Below are 19,472 nucleotides of genomic sequence, written 5' to 3' on the forward strand. Positions count from 1 at the left end.
TTTACAGAAGAATAAAAATGGGTTGGAGTGCATACGGCAGACATTGCCAGATCCTGACTGGAAACTTATCACTGTCATTGAAAAGAAAGGTGCACAATCAATGCATTCTACCAGTGCTGACATATGGGGCAGAAATTTCGAGATTGACAAAGAAGCTCGAGAACAAGTTAGAGACCATGCAAAGAGTGATCGAACGAAGAATGTTAGGTGTAATGTTAAGAGACATGAAGAGAGCGATGTGGATCAGAGAGCAAACGGCTTTAGCCGATATTCTAATTGACATTAGGAGAAAAAAATGGAGCTGGGCAGGCCATGTAATGCATAGGATAGATAACCGGTGGACCATTAGAGTTAGAGAATGAGTGCCAAGAGAAGGGAAGTGCAGTCATGGTTGGCAGAAAACTAGGTGGGGTGATGAAATTAGGTATTTCGCAGGCGCAAGTTGGAATCCGTTGGCGCAGGACAGGGAGAATTGGAGATCGCAGAAAGAGGCCTTCGTCCTGCAGTTGACATAAAATAGGCTCATTATTATTATTATTATTATTATTATTATTATTATTATTATTATTATTATTATTATTATTACAAAGCTGATGGTACCACGAACACTGACTGCGTACAACTATAGTAGACTTCAGTTAATCGGACCACGGTAATTTAGCTTTTCAGTTTATTCAATCATAACTGAAGCTCCCAACTGGCACATATGTCTATTGGCCATTATATTAGTTTTATTGATTCTGAAATTAGCCCTCGCCAGATAATTAGAGCTTGAGTGGTGAGCACACGCACACCTGACTTCATTGGTGACCACAATGGCAGCAGGGTCTATCTTAGTGGCGCCAGGAAACAGTGAATGCATCGAAGACATGTTTACGCTTTGACGAAGACATACATATTTTTCAACTGCCTTCAGCAGATTTCTAAATGAATATGGCAGCTTGCAATTAATGACTGCGTGTTTATGTGATTCTAACACACACTTCCTTTCCCGATAAAATTGGTCTGAAGATTGGCTGCGCATTACAATCAGATACTGAACTGAAACCCTGTTCGCAATGTTAGCAACGGCCTACTGTCAGAGCAGTTGTTGCATCAGATGGCAACAATGACGTGCCACTGCCGGACTTTAGTTACAAGGGCTAATTCAGAAGATAAGTTCTTTTACGTTCTAAGTTGGCAGCAGAATAGTTGCATTATGTGCATTATGTGCTTATGTGCATTATGTGCAGAGACTTGCATGCACTGCAGGACAAATTGGGAAAGTGGCTAGTTTCTTGCCTTGGGCCACCAAACTGTTTGTGATTCTAGCAGAATTGTTAGAAAAATGCAGGATATCAAATTCAGTCAACCCATCATTCAATCAGCGTTAGTAGTTGAACATACAAAGATTTGTACATATTAACTGTACTGATAGCCATGAGACTAGTTGCCAGTACAAGGCAAACTGCACCTACAGGCATGCTAGATTTTCTCTTTTTTTTTTTTAATTATGTCCCTGTAAATTCAATGACTGTAAGATGGATAGTCGGTTGTGGTCAATAGACAGCGATAAAAAGTAGTAGAATATTGATAACAACGGGCATTAGGCATAAATAAAATTCCATTCTGTGTAAGTAAACTCTACATGTAACTCGACATGTTTACTCTTACTTCTGATTGCAAGAATAGGAGGCATGCTACATTTTTCTCGTTATATAACAGGTTGCCCATGTGCAGGTGCACCACTGTTTTCTACAACAAACTCCAAAAAACTGGGTGCGTGTTTATTTACATATATACTAATGTCTAAAACTTTAGACATTGCAAGGGTGGACACAGTGAAAAAGAAATAAGAAAACTACATCAAAACCTACAAATAACATGATGAACCAATTCCTTCGCAAACTGTGGAAATGATAGCTTTCGCAACAAAGCATTGAGATTGTTCTATACAGTGGAATCCCGATTATACAACTTTCTTGGTTGGAACCGCGAGAAAGCGTCTTAAAATGCGGGCGTCGTAAAATCCGAACATAAATTATACCTATAAAATACTACTTATTTCGCACAACGGATTGCCGAGAAACTTCAATGTAAACTACTAACATACTCTGCAGGGCTTGGAAACCCAAATTACCGAAAAAGCAAATGCGATAAGAATTAATGCTGCAGTACAGGTACCAATCATGCTTCATTCAAACGAACCTTTACGGCACTCCACTGCCCACTGCTACGATTCCCACCAGCTGGCGCGAACTTTAAAAAAAGTTGGTAAGTTTCTTTTGGACCTTGTTTCATCCGTGAACCAAGAGCTTTCGCTCGAGCTGGACAACGTCTAAAAGGAGGTCCTCTGCGGCGTCGCGTGAACAGATGAAGTTCCGGATGCAGTCTATGTGCCGTAGCACCTCGGCGAACGTGGTAGGCACACGCACAGCATCCGAGGCGACATTGTTGTCCTCATCCGATGTCGCAGAGGTGTCGGCACTAGGCAAAGCCTCTTTGATGGCGTCATCCAGCGACACTTCACCGCAGATTGCAACGTTGCCATTGGCCTCCACATACTCGGCGAAGGTCGTGGTGAGGTTTAAACCCTCGAAATCGTCGTTGGCGAAGCCTGCATCAACCTGGAGCAGCATTGAGGTTGTTCCGTCACCAGCAGAGGAGGCAGTCTCTCGCTTAAAGCCACAGTGCTTGAACAAGTTAGCGACTGTGCTTTGCAACATTGTGTTCCATGAAATGGCAATAAAATGCATGGCGTCGAGCACAGTGATCTTTTTTTCCGACTCGCTGCGCTCCATAGCCGCCAGCCGACGCTGCACTAATTGCTTCTGGTACCCTTGCTTGACGCACTTAATGATGCCGGCATCCAGCGGCTGCAGCCGGCTTGTGCAGTTGGGCAGAAAAAAAAAAACAACCTTTATGTTCCTCAGGCTGGACGTATCGGGTGGGCGGCACGGTGCGTTGTCCACGAAAAGCAATATTTTCCTCGCCTTAGCACCCATTTTGTTATCCAGCTGCTGCGAAAAATTGTTGAAGAGCAAAGACATCATCCACGCCTTTTTGTTGAAGTTGTAGCTGCACGGCAGCGTCTTAAAGTTCTTACAGCACCGTGGCGTTGCAAACTTTCCAACAACGAGCACGGGCAGCCTCTCGGAACCATCCTCGTTAGCACAGAATAGTGCCGTCACACGCTCTTTACTACGCTTGCCACCGTGACAGCTGTCACCTTTAAACGCAAGGGTTTGCTCGGGCTGCATAAGGTAAAAAATACCGCTCTCGTCGGCGTTGAAAACGCCGCAGGGCTTGTATGCAGCGATCATCTCCGACAGCGACTCCATCCACTCATTCACTGTCGAAACGTCCACATAGGTGCTTTCTCCGCAGGAGCGGCTGTACACAATCCTGTTTCGTTTTTTTAAAGCGATCCAGCCACCCGTTCGATGCCTGAAAGTTGTCGATGCCCAGGTGCAATGCCACAAGGTCCGCCTTTTTTTTTTAGAGTAGCGCCGTCAATGTTGATCGCAGAGCTCCGTGCTTGACGCAGCCACTTGACGAGAACTTTTTCTAACTTCTCATGCTGTCTTTCTTTTGCCGCTTTTCGCTTGAGCCCGAACTTGTTGGCATTCTGCAATATCACCGCTCTGTTTGCCAGGATTGTCTTAAGCGAAGATTCGGGTATCTTAAGGTCCCGGGCAATGCTGGCTTTCGTGGCTCCATACCGCTTTTCCGCTTCCTCGATAATATTCAGCTTATCGCTGAGCGACAGAACTGTCTGCTTTCGGGACATCGTGAGTCGCATTGCTCCACACAACTCAAAACCTCCGCTGAATGCTAGTCACTAGGATTATGACGAAGAACATGTGCGATAAACCTAGGCCTCTCCGCGCTACCTTGTCGGCGATCTGCTGCTGGGAAACTGGAAGGAGAGAAACGCTTCTGCAACGCGACGAGAGGCAACACTGCCGAGAAGAGAGGGAGAAAGTGATTGTGGAGGAGGAAAGGCACTATTTCAGCACAGCGGGTGTCGCGGGCAACTGCTGGTGGGGGGGGGGGTAGAGAAACGCTTCCCCAACGCGACGAGAAGCATTGAGATGAGACCCCGTGTCCCAAAAATGCAGTCAAGACGCTGGCTTTGGGGTGATCGAGGAGAGCCCTTTTATTCAGTGAACGACCATCATATAGGCTCCGCGCATCAAGTGATCCACCGTGCAGACACAGATGCTGTTGGCGTTGCCTCTCTCCTGTGGCGTCGCGCGTACATAGCAGAACACATAACTAATTCCAACACAGACGGCACCGAGAAGAGAGGAAGAAAGTGATTCTGGAGAAGAAAAGGCGCTATTTCAGCACAATGAGCGTTGCGGGCTGCTGGGGGGGCAGAAAGAAACGAACGATGAGACGAGGCAGGGAAGAAAGCTGCACTGTAGCGAACCATTCGAGGGGTGTCAAGCGCTCCGCATGCAGAGACGGAGCGAGGAAAGAGACCCACGGCACTTCTCTTTTGCCCGCCGTTCTGTCCCGCACTTCGCGAGGGTTGTCGTATAATGCGGGTCAGGCGTAAAATTGCGTCGGATAACTGGGGTTTTTAATGCATTGCTTCTATGGGGGCTTCACCGGGACTGCGCTAATCCATCGTAAAACCCGGGTCATCGCAAAACCGGGGGACGTATAACCGGGGTTGCACTGTATTTCAATTGTTAATGCAGAGAACAAAAACCTGAAGCAATTCAAACACGACTTAAAAAGAAGGAATGTTAAGCATGTTTCTTATATGGGTAAACTGTGCAGAGGGGCTCCCAAATGCAAAAGGTCAATGCAAATACTACAACCAAGCACAAGCTCATGCAGCACGATAACCCAGTCACAGATGCATCTGTGAGCACAGGATTCAAATGATAACATATCGGTATGCAATGAAAGTGAGAAGGTGAAGGTAAAATAAAGGTAATATTTACCAAGAATGCCTCCTCTTGGACAAATTCAGACTTAGACACGTCAGATACACGATGCAGTGAGCAAACAACAAACTGACGTACACTCGAGAATGCTCAGGTTCCACGGCACATTAGAGGCAGGTAAATACTGCCAAATGAAGCACAGCTGTGTTTGAGTTTTATTTGTTTAATTTTATTTTCTTGCTGCATCTTTGCATTCAAATAATCTAATAATTCTATCAGTTTTGTAGGTCCTGCCACGGCTGAATTACTGGTAGTGAGGTGCACCAGTGTTATTGGCAAAGGTACAAATGACACACTGTGAAAACCAAGCACTCATGTCTTAACAGTGTTCATCCTTTAAATTATTACTGTGATAGTCTTTCATTACGACCAATCACTTTAGGCCTGAGTATCAAAGAGGGCTAACAATGCCCTGTTGACATGTACTGTAGTCTGGATAAATAAATTTTGGTATAAAAGAATAAATAAATTAGGTGCTTGCTTAGAAGATAGAGAAACACATCTGCTGCTACTGTTCTTTAAAACAAGAAAAACCCATTAATTTCGTCCAGCACCACACAGAAAAGACTAATTTCAGAGATTTACTCACATGTGTTTCTTTTTAAATAATGCATCAGCATTAGTAGTGTCCATGCACAGTTATTTACTCTTAAATAACAAAGAAGTTGTGCAGGATACGACTGCATTTGACAATGGAACCTTTTCATAGCTGTAAAGCTAGCTTTCTGGCAAGACAGTTTTGCATGCTTATGGCAGTATAGTCTTTTCTGCAATTATTTTGTTTTCTCCTTTACCATTCCCCCGGAGTAGGGTAGCCAACCGGACGCTATTCTGGTTAACCTCCCTGCCTTCTGCTTTTCTCTTTCCTTCCTCCTTTTCTGCAATTATCATGTACGTGCGCAGTATGCTATCTTATGACATGAAAAATGTAGACTTTATTCTCGTGATGAAACCAGGCGCAAAAAGACAAACCTCAGCCTGTGAACCCTAACCAATGCTGTCATTACTTGGCCAATGTGCAATGCCGAGAACCCCACTTGAAAATTAGAAAAAGGGTCATTTGAACAAGTAGACCAGAGAGATAATTTGGGCTAGCCTTCAATATCTTTGTGGAAACTGCATCTGCTCTACCCTCAGCACGTCCCAAACGTCAAACTGTCGCCAACTATGCAAACGTGCCGCGCTCACCTTTCGATGATGACATGGAATCCCTAAGTGAAGGCACGTACGAAGAGGCAATGTTGTGCACTGCAGCCACCATCGTCTCCATGTCGGGAGCCGTTGAGTGTCGCCGCGGAAGCGATAGGCTCAGCAGACCGGTCGATGGCACAAGTAGGGATGTCCGCCGAGGTCCCGGCTCCGACGTACCCCTGTATGCCCCCCCCAGCCCACGCACATACCACCCCGGGGAGAACAAGATGAGCACAAACACAGATCCTTCAGCTTCGCTGGTGGATTAGCCAACTGCCAGGCAAGCATCTAACAAGATTAAGAGGAGAGGCCCTTCGTGGCTTCTCGCATGCCAGCTCAACAAAACACATGCACACAAATAAAAAAACACACAAATAACAGCCACCGTAAGTCCTAAATAAAGCACAGAAGAATGCCACAGGTAGAGTACAGCGGTGTCCTTGCAGTGAAGACTGCTGAAAGCAAAAACGAAGATATGTAAAAAAAAAAAAAAAAAAGAAGACAGGAAAGAAAAGGAAAAAAAGCTCAAGCTGTGTACAGCTGCCCTACATGCAGGAACACTGACTTACTGCAAATTCTGTTCTTGATGAGTGCAGACACTGCAGAACAAAACTTATGTTTGCTAATAGTTTGGTTTATTTAATTTCTTTAAACTGCACTCAGCTGAGCTTTCAACCCAGCTGCCATCTAGCTGACATATGGCATGTTTGCTCAGTTGATTGATTGATTGATTGGTACTCTGTAGTTTTAGAAGCTCTGACCTCATAGTTTCCAGTTCCACACTCTTCTTGCTGGAATGAAAAAAAAAATAGAAATCTGAAACTATTGGTAAATTTTTACCAGTTGTGGCTCAAGGCCTTAAAGGGCCCCTCACCAGGTCTGGCCATATTGAACTGACAAGCGCAGTGCATACAATGAGCATTAACGATCATGCCTGCCAAGTAATACATCCCTACATGCCACAGAAAGAGCTTAAATTTCAATCCAAATGCCGTTTAGCCTTCTTGTGGGCGCCACAATCCCAGTCAGAGAACCGACGTCAATCGCACAAGTGCGCCTATGTACATGGCAGTGCTGTGATGTCACTCACAGTGACACGTAACTTTGAAAATTATTCTTGGCAACATCAGTTATTTGTTTAATCTGTTGCTTCAAGAGACGAATTAAAGTTTACAGAAGTAATAAAACGGAAACCGAATGTCTGCCTGTTTTTATTTCAGTTCGCACTGGAGCAAGAGATATGTACTTCTGTTTTGTTTGCTTGTTCCCATGTCGTGCAGTCACGTGCACAGAGAACGAAACTATGTCATTTTCTACCGCCTTCCAGCACCGCGATGACGCTCTTTCATCCAATCACGTATGCCTCAGTGCTCATGCTTGCGGCTCTGACTTATACCGCTAATCAAGCGTTCTCACCCAAATGCATGATAAACCGTCACCGGAAGTGTACCGCTGAGCAAAAACGCGAGAGAGGGAAAGTAAACAAGAAAAGAAGACGGAGCTCGTGACGTATGCGTCACGCACTCCTCCAGCTCCAGTATGGGAGAATGCAGGGAAGGAATTTCACTTGCAGAGGCTAGATGAGGGAAAGTGGAGAGAGTCTATGTTGGCGATGACGCTCGCCTCCTGAAATCATGGGTTCACGGGACTCCAAATATTTCTATCTCTGCTATTAATGAACCAATTTGAAAACTTCTTGCGGTAGGACACTCCATAGAGGGCACATAACTTCCAGCACATAGCCAAAGTTTGTTATGTGGCGTGGTGAGAGCCCTTTAACTCTTTCCGTACTGTACTATAGTACTATACAAGCATGTACTATATACAATACTACAGTACTATATACAAGCATGTCTTTACAAACTTTGTTCAATCTTATCCCACAATTTTCATTTTGGCAATTTGTATCTCTTTTATGACATGCATCTCGTTAATAAACTTTTATGTGTGAAAAGTGCATTCATCCTGCTTTTTGTTTATGTATTACATAAAATATTGAGTGCAGTAGTTCCCTGTGACAAAAATATCTGGCGTGACCTGAAAAAAGACACCTATTTTCCCCATGGTACGGAAAGAGTTAAACAGTACACTAATTAGCTGTAAATTTAATCCAAACAGTGGAGGAAGAAAGAAAAATAAAAGACACCCTCTGACGCAAACATGCCCAACATAAAGCTACATCCCATAATACACATGCTAACCAAAATATAGTTCAGAAGGCATAACGACAAGGCTGCTCATACTATATAAACATGTTTCACAAAGATAGCATAACTGTACCAAAAAGTCATGCAAAAACATTAACTCTGTAATTACACAGTATAAAATTGATATCATGTTTTCCTGCTCAAGGTTGAATTATTCAACAACTTAAGGAGTCAAATGTTGATACCATGAATCCTAAGCAAGTTCATCAGAAATCCACAAGTTGAAGTTTCGCCCTGCTACTTTCCACTAAGCTTCTCAGATTGGTGGCCTCACACAGGCTGGCTCACGCTGGCTTCCTATAACCTCATACATTAGAGCAACTGAACACGGCAGAGCGACCAGACGGTAGTTTCAGTTTGATGAGACAATCCTCTCTTATCTTTTGCAAGCTGCAAGGTTTGCTATTTGAGGCAAATGCAAAGGCTAACTTTGCAACATTCCCAGACCTGCCAACCTTACCAGTTGTAAGATACTATGGTCAAAGCGTAAAATACCAAAAAAAATACGTGAAAGAAATACTAAAATTGTTTTTGTTACTCAAGATGGTAAATGTTTATCTTTTTTTTAATTTGGATGAGTTTGTTCTGTATAAACACTGTGAGCACACACTCTGTTCTCTTGTAACAGTAACAATGATCTGCACCAACACAGACAAATATTTGTAAAGGGCAATTGTGAAATATTCATGCAATGGTGGCTGAAAATTCAGTTGTTCTTATACACTGTTTAAAGAGTGGCTGGCCCTGCTGCGGGCAATAAATCCAACAGATATGAAAAGTCTGGCTGAGAAATCAGTCGGAGACTGTTTTGAAATTGATTTCGGCCTAAACTGGATGCGAATAAAAATCTCAAATTTATTGGTGCAAGCTCTAAAAAGTGGACATATTAAATTAAAGTGTAGGCATACTGCTGAAGTTAGGTGGATGGACATTCACACTGTCACGTTTTCATCACTGAATAAATGGAGATACAATACAGATTTATATCGTCACAATATTTTTTCATAACACGCTCACTATGTTTATGTCAAATGATCTAGTCTATAGTCTAATGACCTCTTCTATGTAGGAGTTAAGGGGTCCTGCCTTTATAATATGCCCAATGTAAAACTATCCATGCAATAAAAGAACTTGTGAAATTACATCAATATTTCCCAGTTTCCAACGTTCCATTTTTCGAACTGTTAGGTGACTCGGCCTCAAGATGCCATCTGTCAAAAATGTGGTTCAAGCAATGTAGTGACTCCATTAGACAGGCAGGTGTTGACACCAGAAAAATTCTTCAGCTGTGAAGGCTGCTACATGAGGAGAATGAAATTGCCTACTCTACAGCATTATATTGCAGTTAAGCCACTTTTTTTTTAATGCATGAAACTTTCTTTCCATAGCAAATTCCTGATAAACAGTTGCATATAGGCTAATTGGTTCTTGGTCATGTATGTGAAGTTGAGCTGCACGGTACTAACATGACAAACACAATTAAGACACCACCTTATGCTGTGTGATTGTGTTTTAATAGTATGCACCTTGTTAGCACCATGCAGCGCAACTTCTCATCAATAACAGATTTCTCTAATAGCCATAATAGACAGTGCACAACTGGGAGCAGACAGAGGGAGAATAAGAAAGACGTAAGACACAGTGCTTTGTTTCACTGTGTTTCGTGTCTTGCCCCATTGTTCGTCCATCTGTCTTCAATGGCTAAGTATACCCAACTTGCCTAAACCACTACTATGTTAAGAGTTCTTCAGAACTTATTTGACTGATTTATACATCTCTTGTTTGCAAAAATCATGATGTGTGACGACAGGCATAACGAGAACTCACGCTTTGACGACCTCCTCCTTGAAGCCATTCACCTTGCGCAGCTTGACCTTCTCCACCAATGGACTTGGTGGCGCATCAACCGCCTCCCCTTCCACCTCCCTGAGGTAGTTGATGCTACAAAGAGGATTGTGTAATCAGAGAGCCTGTGATGACACTTTTCCAGCATATGAGACATAACACGATATTGGATTTCTTGTTGCTGTTCTATTTTTTGTCCGTGATCAATTTTCACTGCCTAATCGCCTCCGTCACATCACTGGATGGCTGCTGCGGTAGCTGAATTAGTAATGCACTGCATGCGTAATGCAAAAGATGTGGGTTCGGCTACCACCTGCGACAAGTCGTTTTTCATACACCTTCATTTCCAATCTCCTTATTACTGTTAGTTGACTTCAATTAAAACATAACACTTAATTGTCTTTTTCGGCTTCATTGCCTGTTTCGTTCACACAATTGTAACTAGTAGATACACTCATACAGGGTCCATTATGAAAGTAATGCGCGTGATTTTATTGTGATGCGACTATCCATGGCAGCGCGGTAAAACCGGTCGGTGGCGAGGGTTCTGCCCTGCCAACGCAGCCGGTCGCCAGTTTACTCCGACCAGTGTGAGCGGATAACACGGTGCGATGGAGCATTTAATTGAACAGCGATACGCTACAAAGTTTTGCGTGAAGCTCGGAAAGAATGCAACCGAAACATTCTAGATGCCTCAAGAGACCTTCAAGGACGACTGCATTTCAAAGTCACAGTCCGGGAGGTGGCACAAAGTGTTGAAGGAGGGCCGAGAGGAGGTCGCCGACGAACCCTGTTGTGGACAACGACCAGAACCGATGAAAACGTGGATCGTGTGCGCAAAGTTTTGCATTCCAACAGTCAATTGAGCATCCAGCAAATTGCTGACACCCACACATGTGCACATTTGCGGTACATGGGATAGTGACCGAGGATCTGCAAATGCACAAAGTCTGCATGAAGCTTGCACCGATAGTGTTGACGGAAGATTAGAAAGAACTTTGAGTTTTGAGCTGTCAAGAATTGTTGGATTTGATTCAAAATGAGCCGGACTTTTTTAACTCTGTCATAACTGGAGACGAATCCTAGATGTTTGAGTATGACCCAGAATCGAAAAGGCAGAGCAGCGAATGGCACTCAAAATCATTCCCCCGCCCCGAGAAAGTGCGAATGAGCAAGTCTCACATCAAAACGATGCTCCTTGTGTTCTTTGACGCCCGAGAAATAGTCCATTTTGAGTTTGTAATGCAGGGAGAAACTGCCCACTCAGTCTTTTACCTGGAGGTGCTCAAAAGATTGAAACGCCGGGTCGGGCGCGAGGGCTGACATCAAAGACACAGTCAAGCTCCACCATGACAATGTTGCCAGCCACACGTCCTTCATCATTACCAACTTCCTGGCCTGGAGCAACACCCCGGTGGTCCCCCATCCCCCTTACGGTCCCAACTTGGCTCCATGCGACTTTTTTTTGTTTCCCCGACTGAAGAATGAGCTGAAAGGAAAGCATTGGGAGACCGTAGAAAACATAGAAAAGCATGTTACAGCGTGCCTGAGACATTCCCGTCGAGGACTCTCACAGTGCCTTCCAGGCATGGCAGACACGTCTCCGCAAGTGTAATGATGCAGGGGAGAGTATTTTGAAGAATTTTAACCACTTGTACAGGTCCGGTCAATAAATCTATTTTTCCCAGAAAATGCGCATTGCTTTCATAATGGACCCTGTAGAACATTAGGCAACTCACAAGACCACACTGAGATCCTGTGTCAGGGCAAGGATGGCAGCCACTTCGCCTTGTGTCTTCTCTGAGAGCATCTGGTCGTTGATAGAGAGCACGATGTCCCCGACGCGCAGTTCTCCGTGCCTGGCTGCCGCTGAGCCGGGCTCTACATCCGAGATGGTCCAAATGCCATGCTGCCAGCGCAGCTTCAGACCTGCTCGCCCCCATCACAATAAAAACAACAAAATATGCATATCTAAACAACTCCTAAAGGCTTACATCATTTCAAGGCACACAAGCATCAATCACAGCATCAATCAGTCATCAACAAGAGAGCGCACAGCAAACCCAACAAGGGAGGCAGGGTGAAAGCATCTGCTGGCCAAACAGATGTGCTGGACAGGAAAAAAAAGACACAGTGCATGTTGTGTCTTGATTCTCGCCACCAATAAGATATTGTAGTGCATCATCCAAGTAACGTGCATAAGATGCATAAGAGTTGCCCTTTGAATGCAGCCAATGGTCAGTTATGCTTGTACATGTCTAATAATTCGCGCAGTGCAATAAATATGTGCTAGTCGAGAACTCATTAGCTTGATTTTGTCAGTTGCTGTCAGTTGCTGTCAGTTGCGGTTAGTTGCCGAATGCCAAAGGTGCTGTTATATGAAGCCAAGAGTTTATTAATTAATTAATTTATTTATTTATTTATTTATTTAAATACTCTCAAGGCCACCAGGGCATTATAAAGAGGAGTGGTTAGCGCTTAAATAACAACGCAGAAATGGCAGTCTTGAATGAAGACTCGTTGGGATTGCTGGCGATGGAGGCAGGGATGTGGTTCCAGTCAGAGGCAGTCTTTGGCGTGGAGGAATTTGCACAATAGAGTGTGTGGCGGCTGGGCACATGGACTTTCAGATTGTGATCAATGCAGGAGGAAATGTGTCAAGGGGTAGTGACAAGTTCACATTTTAGCTCTGGAATAGAATAAAATATTTTTATGAAAGAGGCAGAGCCAAGCACCTTTCCGCCTAATTGCTAAGCCAGGTAGTTGGGGAGAATGCTTGGTTGCTGACATGTTTATGTTGCAGGCATAGCCGGCACAATAAAATATCGATTTTGAATTGATCGAAGGGAAGAAGATAGAGCAGAACAAGGATCCCACATACATTAGCCACATTTGAGTTTGGACCTGACGAGAGTTTTGCACAAGTTTTACTCCTTAGTTGTTCGACAAATCACTTGCATGGCAGTTTACAGCCACTGACACAAAGTGTTTTAATCACTTGCAAGTTTGTCAAGAGGTAAGCTCATGCAACAAAGGACCTGCCGAGTAAAGCAAGAAATTTGGCTAGTTGATGTTCATTCATGTTGTAATACACTAAATAAAACTGAGTACAACTAGTAACACGAAAAGACACGCCAGACAAGGACGACAAGGTGTGAACTACCACCTGGTTTATTGCCGGTTAAATATTGCCCACATATGGGTGAGCGTGCACATGTGCCTAGGTTAGAAATATGACAAAAAAAAAGAAGGGAGAGACAGGCTTCTCCACATGCTCACATGACCACCACCGGTACATGGGCAATGTCTCATGACCATAAACCAGTTGGCAGCTCGTGCCTTGTCATTCTTGCCTAAGGTGTCCTTCCATGTTATTAGTAGCACTCAGTATCACGTATCACTCAGTGCTCCACAGAACAAAGAGCATCAGCTACGTGGCACCAAATTGAAGTGAAGTACAGTCGACGACTGATTTTTCGGACCCTCAAGGGACCGCGAAAATGTCCGAAAAATCAGGCAGTCCGAAAAAACAAATGTGCCCCCAAAAAGCTCAATTTATTGCTTACTATTGAGTTAGAGGCTGGAAAAAGTGATTAATGGTCTTCTGAACCATGCTTCGCTTGCGTGCAAGCAGGTCCGCCTGAATTTCGGCGAGAGTCGTCGTGTCACCGTAAGCCACCGAAAGAGCTGCTTGCATCAGCGCTTGCATCAGCGCTTGCATCAGCGCTTGCATCAGCTCAGCTTGTGACGACTGCGCTTCTGCAGGCGAGTCGCCGTCGTCATCGTTCTCGGACTCTGCAAGCACTTGGCCAATGATTTCTTCATCCGACAGAATGTGGTTTTCGCGTCTCCGCAGCACGACCACGACTTGGCCTGCTCGCTAAGCTCGTCAATACACGGCAAACACAAACAGGCAATCGAAGGGAGAAAGGGAAATAAAAAGCATTGCGTTACGGTTGTGACGCAGTTGCGGAAGCAGAAGCTGCTAGCATATAGCCTCAATCCAGCGCCCGAGTAGTGAGGAACTGCCATGCAAGACCTGCACCGGTTTCGAGGCTACGGGAGGAAAATGTAAACAAACAAGATGGCGGCGACACAGCTCAAAATGCACGGCAGTTGACCCGGCTGACGCTTGGAAAGTCCAAAATATCGAACAGCCCTCCCTAGAGTGTCCGAAATTTTGACCCACGTAATACATTGACCTTATGAGGTAAGTCCTGGGGCCGGGAAAAAGTCCGAAAAATCAAGCATGCCCGAAAACATAGGCGTCCGAAAAATCAAGTCGTCGACTGCACCCAATGGCCGCAGGAGGCCTTCGATATTTTGGTGCACAGAATACATTTAGAGATCCTGTAAACTGCAGTTCCGACTCACCCAGGGATCCACCCGTGTTGTGCAGAACAACGGTCCCAGAAGACGCCTTCCATAGCTCATCTGGCGGCTGAATGGCACTGATTTCATCCGAGTCGGCTGATATAGAATTCTCGGGTCGCTCGAGCTGCAAGAGAAAAGCATCATGGAAAAGAAGTTAATGCCATAAAGTGACCACTAGCCTTAAATAAACGTCACATTCCTTAAAACTTCTAAGAAGCCTTGTAAAGAATTGCGTACAGTACGATGGACTCTCAAAGAGCACTGCTATTTAAAACTGAATTATGTATAGTTTACAAATTTATTCGAACTCGGAAGGAAAAAATATTGATGACGTGACATGTTATACAAGTAATCCATTGATAAAAAGTTATTTTCCAGGCTTTAATGTGATACATCCATAATCAGTCTTGAGCATGCGTTTTCTTTGATTAAGAGCTTCAAGTGTAGTGACACTGTATATTGCTTGTTTGGCCACTTATACACACATAAGATGTATATTTGTAACGTAGGCACCTATTAGCTTGCTTCTCAATCTTTGCATGACAACTTACACCAGCTTCAGGGCCATCTTTTGTGTTTTCAAGAAAAAAAACAACTTGAGTTATAACAAACCACGATGGCCGATGGCTCGTGGTCTAGCCGAGAAAACTGGGTCACTTTTGCAAATCATTAGGACCCCTTTGCTGACAATAGCATGACAACAAAATTTGGGTACCACAAGAAAATTGCAACAAGGGTGGCGCCATTGTGTACATTTGTACGCATGTGTTATAAAGACTTACCATGGCAGTTGCGCACTTAAATCTTTATGTTTATGTTTATTTTTAGTCCCAAGTCGTTTCATTTTCACAGGATATGTTCCTCCGTTTCCAATAAGAAGTGCTGTCCAAAACAGTTCACGTCCCCGTTTATCACATCTGTCAGAACGTTCCTAATCTCTTCCCACTTTAGACTGCATAGCCTCAACTCATAGTCATACATTTTTTTATATCATACTCAAATAGCTATTTTGCATCTAAGCTGTATTTAAAGTAGTAAGTTCGACTATACTTCTAAATTGTTTCAACTTCAACAATTCTTCTATGCAGGACATTGTTTTTCTTTCTCATAGAGCTAATTTATATCAAAACTTCACGAACAATGCAGCGGCTCCTGTGTAATTATTGTGCAAAAGAAAAGAACAAGCAATACCTGCCTGTTTTAGCAAAGATAAAATATTGTCCCAATGTTACACCACCGAGGTTATGTTAGGCTTGATGGGCTTATGCGTTTAGTATGCTCATCATAATACTTGCTAATAAAACCAGTTTTGAGGACTATAATTGGTACCAAACAAAGCCCCTGCCTCCTTTCCAGTAGACCTATTAGTTGATCTCATAGTTGACCCGCTCCTTGCAGGTCAACCTTGAGACATCAAACCATACGTTCCTTGAAGACAAGAAAGCACCAAGACATATTAAAAAACTTCTATTTTAGCCCCTTCAGATGCCAATGAATTATGTCCATTGAATATTTACTTTCATTGCATTGTTTGCACACAAAGAATCATAAAAAGCGTAGTGCTACGTTTTTTATGGCATACGTCATATGAAGCCAAGAGACAATGACAACGCTTCATTGTCTGTTCGCTTTGTGTGATTGTGACTAAACGAAATTGGGCCCTTCGGTTTCCCTTCTTCTCGTAGTGCTATAATAAAGATTAAGAGTTTTTAATTCTTCAGTGTGTTTTGTCAGGTTCAAAGAATGCAGACTCCTTGCGATAACTCTCTACAGGAATGAAGGATGTAAGAGTGTCAACTATTTTATGTCCAGCATACCCAAAAAACACCCATCCAGCCACTTGAAAATAAATGCTGGATGTAAAACATTGCAAAGAAACAATGAAAGAAGTGAACCCATTACATGACAAACTGACACCAAAAGCAAATACCCAGACGTCTACCCTCCAACTTTTTTTGCCAAAACAACTCACACATATTATTTAATTTTGAAGCCCTAGCCCAGTCAGAAGTGTTTCAAGATCTTTGCGACATATTCTAAATAACATTATTTTTTATCAGTGCCTTTGTGTTTGATGCACTATCTTGGCATGCAGTCTACAGAGCCCCTCAGGGGGCTTAACCCTTTCATGGGTGGCATGCACAGTTGTCATCGTCTCACGCCATCTGTAAAGAGCTTTTATTGGAAGCCAGCAGGAAACTGCTAGGCAGTGTTCTGTATATGCCAGATGTTTCACGTGACCTCAGCCAAACTTCAGATTGATTCATTCATCCCTTTGGTATAATGCACAAAAGCAACATAGCGGCTATGAGAGACTAAGTGGAGGGCTACAAATAATTTTGACCCTCCTGCGGCCTTTTTAACATGCACCTAAATCCAAGTGCAGGCACATTTTTCCATTTCACCCCTTCAAGATGTGCTGTCACTATGACTGAGAAGTGAACCCATAACTTCATGTTCAGCAGCAGGATGGATGCCTTAGCTGCTGAGCAGTCACAAGAAGAATCGCATATTGTAGACGGGTGAAACCAATAAGAAAATTGCTCACAGTTACACCAAGTACTTCAGAATGTTCTTTTGTAATGCACTCAAGCAGCTAATTATGATCACTTAAGCAAGTATTCACGTACTATATTCATATTAGGGTTATGTTCAAATTGTACAGTGTATTCAGAAACTCTGCATGCAATAAGTTTCATGAAGAGACACCTAATGCCAAGCTGCAAGCATGTTACCTAAACTCTGAATTGACAAAGAAATCTGTTTGCTTCAAACACTCTATCAGTTGGTGCTTACAAAATTTGGACATCTGTCCTTGGATCAGAGTAACGAAGTCACAATTTGGTTGCCTCAACTTTCTTTTTTAAACTGAACATGTTTTAGCTAGCCCAGCACAATTTTGCACAATTTGTCCAGTCTGCCGGTGAGTCAGTATCTCACTGGATGTATTTGTGGACATGTACATAAACATTAAATGCACGCTGGATGCGAGTTCCAGCAAATTGTCCTCCAGCATTCTGGTATATGCCACCGGATGCTCGAGCTCATGCAGCATGGAACTTTGACACACAATGAGTGCACTGAGAACACTTCTGTTCTGCGTAATCAAACAGTAAATCAAGAGATAAAACTTGTACATGTGTCAGCTTACGGGTGTCTCTAAATTGAGCATATCTCTTAATAGAAAAGCACATTAAATTCAACAGCTTCCTTGCTTTTATTACATTTAATATTTTGGGCTTTCTCCACTTCTGCGCCACCGGGTACATGCCACAGCGGCACAAGCGTTTCAGAATGCTTATGTTTAGATACATGTACTTCTTTGTGAATATATCTCTCATCACCATCCTTCTTCCTCAACAAACATCTAATATCGCCTTAGCCCTCGTGACACTGCTGCATCTATGTCCCTCACTGAGCATCTACTGGATTTGGTGTTTGCATTTAAGCGCACCATGTGAGCAGTGTGCTGCATGAACACTGTACGAGATTATTGTTGTGACCTGTGCAGCAAAACACCATATCATTCCTGCGCCGGTGTACAACAAATGAGTCATCATGCTTTCACCGTCACACCATTGTTGTCACTGTCGTCATTTTGTCTTGCTCCTGTCGTCACACAGATGCTCGTGTGACACACCCAATCGCTCGCCTTACACAAACATGTTAGTCCATCTCATCATAACACTTTCCTAGTGGCGCCGGATAACCAACTGCTTGCAATATGCTTTGCGTGACATCGATTACCAGAATGCATGGGGTCTGCAACATCTTTTATAAATTGATGCTTTCTCATGTAGAGTAAGAGAAAACTGGAACGAAAATTTTCTGATCTATCATGCTTCAGCAGTAGATGACTCATCTCTTAGCTGTAACTCAACATAATCAAGGGTTCAACGAAAGTTTGTCTGGTCGGGCACGGGTTAAAGTGAATGAGAGTCACTGAACAAGCCTGAAGAAGGATTGGCATTCAGGATCCTTCTTCAGACTTGGTCAGTGACTGCCATTCACTTGTTCCTGAACAAGTGAGAATTAGGTGGTCCCATTTTTTGGCGAATACTGAAATGTTTAACCTTTCACTACCAAGCCCAAGCAGTATTCGTTCTACCTGTTTGTGCCAATATTGTGAAAGGCGAGCCATACTTGTACAAGCCCCAGCTTCCTCTGCCTTGTTTGTCAGAAATGAGCCATGCTTGTCCACTCAGTTCTTGTCGTACATTTCAGTTTCGATGCTTGTACACATTTTTCAATCCTTTCAATTCCTTTTACTACCATCTATCCCGATAATTACATTCGAGTCTTGCGCGTTTGTTGAAGAAAAGCCTCTTTATTTAGAGAAGCTGTCGATCATTGCAATAAAAAAAAAATCATGGAAATTTTTTTACACTTTCTTAGAAAACTGAACCTAGGAAGTTAAATGGTTAAGGTGTGCTTAATTAACTCATTTTGTTTGTGTGTCTTATGTAATACAGTCAAACGTGAAAATCATGAACATAACGAATTCCCGGATAATAAGGGAACAATTTCAAAGTGTGTCTCACTGACAACGGTGTAACCAATTATATGCTAATAATTACATTCGGATATAATAAAGGTACATTCATGCCGGATGCGACGCATTATAATGAGCTTCCACAGTATATGTATTTACTGTTAGCAAAAAATGTTCAAACCTTAATGTGCCCATGCAAGTATCACACTTTTTTAAAGTTTAACAGCAGATACAAAAAGACAGCTAATAGCTTGGTTGTATAAAGTAGCCCTTGGCACCACACTGACACAACATTGGAGCCTCTGCCTACAGAGCCTAAACTAGAGACTGAAATAATTTCACTTAGGGTTGCACTGTGCATTTGAATTGTAATGACAATTCAGATGAAGTCTGTTGCATTTAAAAGGAAATTAAAGCTCTACG

General features: G+C 43.2%; 1 protein-coding gene across 2 annotated transcripts in view; it reads right to left on the bottom strand.

The window, feature by feature from the left end:
• LOC126517967 (multiple PDZ domain protein-like) overlaps window positions 1-19,472 on the bottom strand; it is a 301,027-nt gene that overhangs the window by 174,636 nt on the left and 106,919 nt on the right. For both annotated transcript variants that reach the window (XM_055064300.2, XM_050167791.3), the window contains exons 16-19: window positions 14,558-14,681; window positions 11,923-12,112; window positions 10,166-10,279; window positions 6,129-6,310 (exon numbers count right to left, since the gene is read on the bottom strand). In XM_055064300.2, the coding sequence (XP_054920275.1) occupies window positions 6,129-6,310; window positions 10,166-10,279; window positions 11,923-12,112; window positions 14,558-14,681 (610 nt within the window). The remainder of the gene's footprint in view (window positions 1-6,128; window positions 6,311-10,165; window positions 10,280-11,922; window positions 12,113-14,557; window positions 14,682-19,472) is intronic.

This window comes from Dermacentor andersoni, chromosome 11, assembly GCF_023375885.2.
Source record: "Dermacentor andersoni chromosome 11, qqDerAnde1_hic_scaffold, whole genome shotgun sequence".
Classification (NCBI taxonomy): Eukaryota; Metazoa; Arthropoda; class Arachnida; order Ixodida; family Ixodidae; genus Dermacentor; species Dermacentor andersoni.